Source organism: Marmota monax, unplaced genomic scaffold, assembly GCF_021218885.2.
Source record: "Marmota monax isolate L192 unplaced genomic scaffold, Marmota_monax_Labrador192_F-V1.1 WCK01_AAM20220418_F8-fsc00051, whole genome shotgun sequence".
Classification (NCBI taxonomy): domain Eukaryota; kingdom Metazoa; phylum Chordata; class Mammalia; order Rodentia; family Sciuridae; genus Marmota; species Marmota monax.
Genome location: NW_026695202.1, coordinates 16,592,870 through 16,601,274, shown reverse-complemented (window position 1 = coordinate 16,601,274; position 8,405 = coordinate 16,592,870). Strand labels below are relative to the sequence as shown.

The window sequence follows — 8,405 nt, the reverse complement described above, 5'->3', positions numbered from 1 at the left end:
TCTTGGTAGCCCCCTTCCTAGTGTATGGATGGCACCCTTCCCGTCTTCACACAATCTTTCCTTGGTGTGTGCACATGGAAACGAGGAGAAGTAGGGAAAGTGTACCCGAAGTCAGATCTCCCCGGGGCCTTAGGAGCTCACAGTGCCTCTTGACTTCCAACATGGGGGAACTGGTCTTCCCAAGGAGTGAGATTTTTGCTAAGGAGCCTTCTTGGTGGGTCAGGATAAGGTAGGATAGCAGGAATAAGAAATAGGTACAAAGGAGACATAAAGGAAGGACAAGGAAATAAGATATCAATACAGAAGTCCCCTACTGCCTTTCTCCCAGGCCATCATCCCAAACTCCTGGGAAATCTGTAAATCCACCTGTGCACTCTTGACCCCTAATAAATACAATATTTTGAAAAATCTCTAATTTAGGAGACTTTCCAGGGCCCATCTATTGATCAGATCATGAAGACCTCATTGGCCTGAGCATCCTCAGATTGGCCGGGTCACCAGAACCTCTCTTCAAGTCACTGGTCTCACTCCCACACACCAGCCCATACCCACCCCTCACCAAGGTTCCTCTAAAAGAAGGGCCGAACTTCAAAAAGGCTGCTTCTCCTTCTTGAGATGGCCCCATCCTCCCCTGAATGTGTATCGCCTGTCCTCTGTACCTCTCTATACCTCCTCTATACCTCTGATGTGTGCTCAAATTATTTTCCATCAAGGAAGACAACCCTGTGAGCCCTGAGCCCGTTCCCTTCTCCCCTTGACTCTTTGGCCCCTTCCTCAGACACCCTTCCTCTCCCCTCATAGTCACACCCACTGGAATCAACCTCACTTAGCAACCCTGGGCCCTGGGGCCTGCACACCAGTGCCAACAGAGGTGGCACAAGGGTTTCGCCACCTCCTGTTCCTGAGACCCCAGTGAGCCCTTACCATCTCCCTTGCCCCTGCTGTTCTGGAGTCCCCACCAGATCCACTCTGAGACTCCACTTACCTTGGGACCTCCAGTGTTCCAGCTGCTCTGTGTACCTCCCTGATTCTGAGACCCAGCTGCCCCTGTGACCTCACATGTCCCAGTTTCTCTAAGAACCTTCCTAATCCTAAGCCTCGCTGTGTCCCTGAGACACCCTCAAGGACCTTCCCCGTGACCTCTGTTGCCCGAGCTCTGCTGTCCCAGTTGCTCTCGCGGCTGCTGCGGCTCCCGCGCCCACTGGCCGTTGGGCCAGTCGGCGCCGGGCGGCTCTCGCAGCTTCCCCGGCGGGCGCCATGCGGCCTGGGCCCGCGCTCCTGCTCCTGGGCCTGGGCCTGGGCCTGGGCCACCTCCCGCCGCCCGCGGGCCGCCGCGGGACGTTGGCCTGGCCGTCGGGCGCCCTCAGGAGCGCCCCTGGCTCCGGGCAGCGCGGCAGCCTCGCCCGCCTTCGCCCACAGCCCCGCGCGGCCCGGGAGGGCGGCGTCCCCCGGAGCGGCGCCCCAGCCCCAAGGCGCGCGGACCCGGCCCTCCAGCCCCACCGCCGCGTGCGCGCCCTGCCCCGCGCCCGCCGCCCGTCCTGGAGTCCAGCCTGGACCTCCAGCCCGCGGGTGCCAGGACCCGGCAGAGCCCGCCCCACGCCCCGCTCGGTGCAGCCCCCCGACGGCCGCCGGAGCAGGTGTCGGGCGAGCGCGCCAGCGCGCGAAGGCTTGAAGGCGGCCAACTCGTCGGGCAGCAGGAGCACAGCGCCCTCCGAGTCCTGCCAGTTGGCCGATTGCGTCATCCACCGCGTGCAGATCCGCAGGGACCAAGACCCCGTGCCCTTCATCTGGATGAAAGATAGCTCCGTCAACGCGTCCGTCCAGCACGACTGCCGCATGAACGTGTACATTGTCTACAAGTGGCAGATCTTTCCCGTCCGCTCCGTAAACCACGTGCCCGACTGGACCCGTCCTCTGCGTGTTCAGCTGCAGGCGAATCTGCCCCTCTTACGCATCCCCAAGTTCACTCTGCAGCAGGGAGTGTATGTGTTTAATTTCAGCATGACCATCAACAAGCCGGATGGAAAAGTCTTATCCGCGACAGACGCCGTGTACGTCCAGGTTAGCGGACACCCGCTGAAGGCAGTCCTTCTTGGAGGCGCTGATGTCACAGTGAATTTCACAGATGAGCTGATTCTGGATGGAAGCAAGTCTTCTGACCCAGATGCAGACAGGCCCTTAGAGGGGCTCGTTTTTTCTTGGTACTGTACTACAAATCTAAGCAACTACCATTTAGATCAAATTACAGTGTTTAGTAAGGAAGTCTGTCACCCAGAGCAGACTAATCTGAATTGGCTGCAGGCTTCCAGCCCCAAACTGACACTGGCCCCAGAAACACTTAAAGGGGACAGAGTGTATTATTTCAGAATGATGGTGAAGAAGGGTTCCAAGTCAGCATTTTCTGATAAAAGGGTGCGTGTGCTCCCGGGACCACTGCCTACAGCACACGTCTCCTGCACCGAAAACTGCGGCCAGAGTTTAGTCGTATCGGATCGATTCTCTTTGTTCCTCAACTGCAAAGACTGTGTCAGCAGGGACTTCTACAACTGGTCGATTTTGTCCTCAGCAGGTGATGAGGTGTCATTTGACTGGACGCGGCAAACTGTAACGGGGAGGAATAGTGCTTATTTGTTGGTAAAAGCTTTTGCCTTTTCACATTTCTCTGAAGCTCGGTTTTGGGTTTCTCTCTCTCTGACAAGTTGGAAGGGCATGACCATGGTGTTTAGATATGGCTTCATCATCAACCAGGGGCCTCAAGTTGGGAAATGCCAAGTTAATCCAGCTAGAGGATTTGCAGTCGTTACTAAATTTGTTGTCCAGTGTAGTAATTTCAAGGATAAAGACATTCCCCTTACATATAAAGTCATTGTTTCCGATGTGGAGAGTGTTGGAGAAATCAGTTCAGTGGAGGAGAACACCATGGGGACCACCCTGTATCTGGGGACAGGGTCCACGGCACCTCCTTCCTTTCTCCCTGCTGGTGTGCCAGCGAATCATTATGCCTTGAAGTTTTACGCTCAGGTTTATGACTCCCTAGGGGCTTTTTCTCAGGTGACCTTTTATGCCACCGTACAGGCTCCTACTGACAAAAACCCTTCAAAGGCTGTGTTGGATCAGTTAGTCCATCTCACCACAGGACCCACTTCATTGCTGTCCACTTTGCTTCAAAAGCAGGACATGTTACCTGCAGGTTACTTGATATATGTAGTGGCTTCTGTCTTGAATAGCATGAAAACTGAACCAACACTCCAAGGTGACAAAGTCAATCTCCAGGAAGAACTTGTCAAACAGTCTTTCAAGCTTCCTGTAAACACTTTGGATGAAATTGGCCAGGTAGTGATGATCATCACCAAATTAACTCAGAAAGGCTCCGAATTCACTGAACTTGCTCAGCAGAAAGCCCTAGAGAAGCTATGGCAAGCAAACCAGGCCCTGCAGGAGTATCAACGAAAAGACAAGAACTTTCGCTCTGAGCAGACAGACATCATGAGCACTGGAATCCTGATGAGCTTATCCAATATCCTCCACCTGATCGTTCAAAAGGGCCGAGTGGTCGAAGACCCTTTCAAAGTAGTAGAATCTCTGTCAGACACAATACTGGCTGACAAAGTGCCGAGCAATGAGACCACTATTCTGAGGACTCCCAAGCTGAACATGTATGTGGAGAGAGTTGAAAAGTGGGACGTTTCCCAGGCTTTCAGAAATGAGGAATGCTGCCGAAATTGCTTCCATGCTACACTGAATGCAAGCAGGGTTCCTGGTCTCCCTGCAAAAGCTCCAGTTTCTATGATGTTTTATGAGTTCACAGATTACCCCTTTCCTTGGTTAAATGCTGCAGAAAACACTTCTGCAGGGGTGATTGGGTTCAGAATGACAGGGGCCACAGAAAAGGGAAAAGTGATAGAGATCACACCTGATGTAGTAGATGTGTACCTCGTCAGAAAAAACTTGACCTCTGCGAACTTTAATCTCACGGTGGGACCCAGCAAGGAGCGTGAGGGGTCCTTGAAGAAAACAACAGGGGGGTTTGAATTCGAAGTGGACATCAGAAGAGTCAGGGAGGTGCTGATCCATTTTGTTACAGAAGTAACTGTGTTGTTCAAGGTGTTTGTGTACGCAGGCAGTCAGGGTGCCCCCGCTGATGTGGTCGCTGTCTACATCATGGCTCACGACGTCCCTCCAGTTGTAGACCACAGTTGGAGTGACCTGTCTGACGTAGCCTGTGCCGTTAGGGAGGCCCGCGTGGTTTGCCTGCCACCATCCGTGCTGCAAATCATAGCTCAGCGCAGCCACTCACCCAAGTGTACCATATCCATGGTTCTGCAGGCACCTCATTTTGTCCTGGAGCCCAGTGACAAGCTAGTGAGAATCTCTCTCTTCAGTGTGCACTGCATGGACATGTATGGGATCCAGAGTGACTGGAAGGAGGACACCTGTATGCTGGGTGAGAAGACCACTTGGGATACAGTGCACTGTGTCTGCAAGAGCGCGGTGAGGACCAGGCGGCAGCTGGGTGCACTCAATCTGGCCTACCATCGCCTGCACACCCACTTTGTGACGGCCAGAGTGATCGTGATTCCAAATACTGTGGATCTACGGCTCACAGTCATCAGGAATGTCAGCCAAAACCCTGTAACCCTTTTCACTGTGCTGTTCATCATACTCCTCTACACAGTGCTGGCCTTCTGGGCCTTGCACAGGGATGAGATGGACCAGTTTCTTCGGGACCATGTGATAATTCTGCCCGATAATGATCCTTATGACAGCATGTGCTACCTGATCACTGTTTTTACAGGGAGTCGTTGGGGGGCTGGGACCAGGGCCAATGTCTTTGTCCAACTTAGTGGAACAAAGAGTAAGAGTGATGTGCATTGTTTAAGCCATCCACATTTTAAGACTCTCTACCGTGGGAGCATCAACAGTTTCCTCCTTACAACAAAAAGTGACTTGGGGGACATCCATTCCATCCGTGTGTGGCACAACAATGAGGGAAGAGCTCCAAGCTGGTATTTAAGTAGAATCAAAGTGGAAAATCTGTTTAACAGACAAATTTGGCTATTCATATGCCGGAAGTGGCTTTCTGTTGACACCACTTTGGAAGAAACATTTCCTGTTACCCTCCCAGATGAGCCTCTGAAAAGAAAGGACTACTTCCTGATAGATATGACCAGGAGGCTAGGGAAGAACCACTTGTGGTTCTCTGTTTTTACTAATATTGTTACGAAGTCGTTCAACAGGCTCCAAAGACTGTCCTGCTGCTTAGCCATGTTGCTCAGCTCCCTCGTTTGCAACATCATGTTCTTTAATCTAAACGTAGAAGAACAGACAAAAGAGGGACGCTACATCAGATCAATGATGATAGGAATTGAAAGTGTCATAATTACAATCCCTGTTCATCTATTAATAACATTTTTCTTTACTTACTCCCAGAAGAGGCCTCAAGTGAGTCCGGATGAGGTGGCTCCTCAAAAGCATCCCCTTCTGTCAGAAGAAAGTGGGTACTGGAAAGAGGGCCTGGACAAGTGGCATGCTTACGAAACTTCCAAGGGGTACACCCCAGAAAAGGCAAGCACCAAGAGGACAGCGAGTGCCAGGCAAACCCCAGTCGCCAGGGGAGCCCCAACCATCAAGAAACCGACAAGCCGAATCTCAAGGGTCAAGCCTGGGCCTTCTAAGTCTTTTCTTCGGGTCACTTTTAAAGAGGAGCAGCAAAGTGTGAGTGAAGAGACCAACACCTCAAACATCCACAGGACCAACACAAATGCCAGTAACAGAAATAGAGAAGACGATCAAGATGTTCCTTCTCAGCAAGAGAGTCCTCAGCACCTTAACAAGAAGCCCCAGGTTATCTTGCCTTCGTGGTGTGTCTATGTGGCATGGTTCCTGGTGTTTTCCACCTGTAGCATATCATCATTCTTCATCATATTTTATGGGCTGACTTACGGCTATGAAAAGTCAGTGGAATGGCTCTTTGCATCTGTGTGCTCATTCTGTCAGTCAGTCTTTCTGGTGCAGCCCTGTAAGATTATACTGTTGTCGGCTGCCAAAACAAGTAAGCCGAAGTACTGCAAGAACCTTTCCTGGTCAACCAAGCATGGTTACATTGAGATCAGGCTGCGGGAGCTGATAGTACCTCCGAAGGAGATGCAGACCTTCCACAAGCACATCCTCAACCTCCAAGGCTCGAGGATGTACCAGCCTCTCACCGAGGATGAAATCAGAATATTCAGAAGGAAGAAGAGGATCAGGAGAAGGGCCATCCTGTTCCTGAGCTATCTTCTGACCCACTTCATCTTCCTGGCCCTTCTGCTGCTCCTTATTGCCCTGCTGCGTCACACTGATAGCTTCTACTATAATCAGTTCATCCGGGATCAGTTCTCTGTGGATCTTGCTGCTGTGACAAAGCTGCAAGACATCTACAGATGGCTTGATGGTGTACTCTTGCCTTTGTTCCACAATGACCTGAACCCAACGTTTCTTATTGATAGCTCTTCTAAAATCCTTGGCCTTCCCCTCCTGAGGCAAGTGAGAGCAAAAGCTGGGGAACGAGTGTGCCTGCCTTCTGAGAACTTCGTGGAGAACAGCATGTCAAAAGAGATCCATTGTCGTCCCAAGTACGGCACTGACCCAGAAGACACAAAAAACTATTCTAGCTTTTGGAATGCAGTTAGCAAGCGTGAGACAGACAATGCCGCCAATGGGTTTACTTATAAGCCTCGAGAAAAAAAATGGGTGTATTATTCCTATGGACTGCTAAATACCTATGGATCTGGAGGGTATGCATTCTATTTTTTTCCAGAACAGCAGCAGTTTAATTCCACATTGAGGCTCAAAGAACTCCAAGGAGGCAAATGGCTTGATGAGAAGACATGGGCTGTGATTCTGGAACTAACGACTTTTAATCCAGACGTCAACCTGTTCTGTAGCATTTCAGTCCTATTTGAGGTCTCACAGCTGGGGGTAGTCAACTCCAGCATATCCACACACTCCTTCCCACTTGCTGACTTCAACAGGAAAACATCAGCAGAGATCTACTTGTATGTGGCCATTCTCATTTTTTTTCTAGCCTATATTGTGGATGAGGGTTACGTAATTTTGCAAGAAGGAGCCTCCTACATGAAAAGTGTTTATAATCTGCTCAACTTTGCTTTAAAATGCATATTTACCCTGCTGATCATGCTCTTTGTCAGTAAGCACTTCTTGGCCACTGGTGTGATTCAGTTCTACTTGTCCAGCCCCGAAGACTTCATTCCCTTCCACGCGGTTTCTCAAATAGATCACACCATGAGGATTATTCTGGCTTTCCTGTTATTTCTGACCATTCTGAAGACCCTCAGGTATTCCAGATTCTTCTATGATGTGCGCCTGGCTCAAAGGGCCATCCAGGCCGCCCTGCCTGGCATCTGCCACATGGCCTTTGTGGTATCTGTGTATTTCTTTGTGTACATGGCTTTTGGTTACCTGGTCTTTGGTCAGCATGAATGGCACTACAGTAACATGATTCATGCCACTCAGACGATATTTTCCTACTGCGTCTCGGCTTTTCAGGACACTGAATTTTCAAGTAACAGAGTTCTTGGGGTTCTGTTCCTGTCATCATTCATGCTGGTGATGATCTGTATCTTGATCAATTTATTTCAGGCTGTGATCCTCTCTGCTTATGAGGAGATGAAGCAGCCTGTGTATGAGGAGCCATCGGATGAGGTGGAAGCCATGACCTACCTGTGTCGCAAACTAAGAGCTGCATTTACATTTCTGACCCCTCAGTCTAAGCACAAGGATGAGTCGGAGTTCCTCGCCACCATGCTGTATGGGCAGCCAGAGAAGAACAGCCACCGGTACCTGGGGCTGAAGACCAGAAACATCAATGGGAAGAAAATGGTCTACCTCGTTGTTTGATCAGTAACAGGTCAAGAGATAGAAGTGCTTTCCAAATGCAGTCTGTGGGATTAAGGAAGGTTTAGTGACTCAGCCATGTTTTCTACCCAGATCCTTCACAAAGTACAGCCCTACATTTGGAAGTATCCCCACTCTGGGCCCTGCTGTCAGGACCGTGAAAAGTAGGAGCAGACTGTTCAAGGAGAGAAGAGGCACACAATGTGGAATGCCTGATTGATTTCCCTCTAGATGGGTTCGGTGACTCCTGGTCCAGGTGAAGCCCCCATTTCTTGGGAGCTCACAGTAGTTTGGGGTAGTTATACCCACTGGTTTTGAGGACCAGATTTGAAGAAAAAAGCATGAGGCCCCACTCTGGAACTGGCCAGGGCGGGGCAGCCTCCAGCTGCAAGATCCACAGCTGCTGCCCACACAAAGCCCCAGATGGCTTGGCCTCCCCGGGAGTCCCTTTGCAGACCAGGGATATGGAGCCTCCTCGTCCCTACTCCTGATGGCTAGAGTTCCAGGTG

General features: G+C 50.8%; 1 protein-coding gene across 1 annotated transcript; it reads left to right on the top strand.

The window, feature by feature from the left end:
• Nucleotides 1–1,257: 1,257 nt before the first annotated feature.
• Nucleotides 1,258–7,899, top strand: Pkdrej (polycystin family receptor for egg jelly). Its single transcript, XM_046429611.1, has 2 exons — nt 1,258–5,587; nt 5,702–7,899. Exons 1-2 carry the CDS (start codon nt 1,258–1,260, stop codon nt 7,897–7,899), a joined length of 6,528 nt encoding a protein of 2,175 aa, XP_046285567.1.
• Nucleotides 7,900–8,405: the final 506 nt, after the last annotated feature.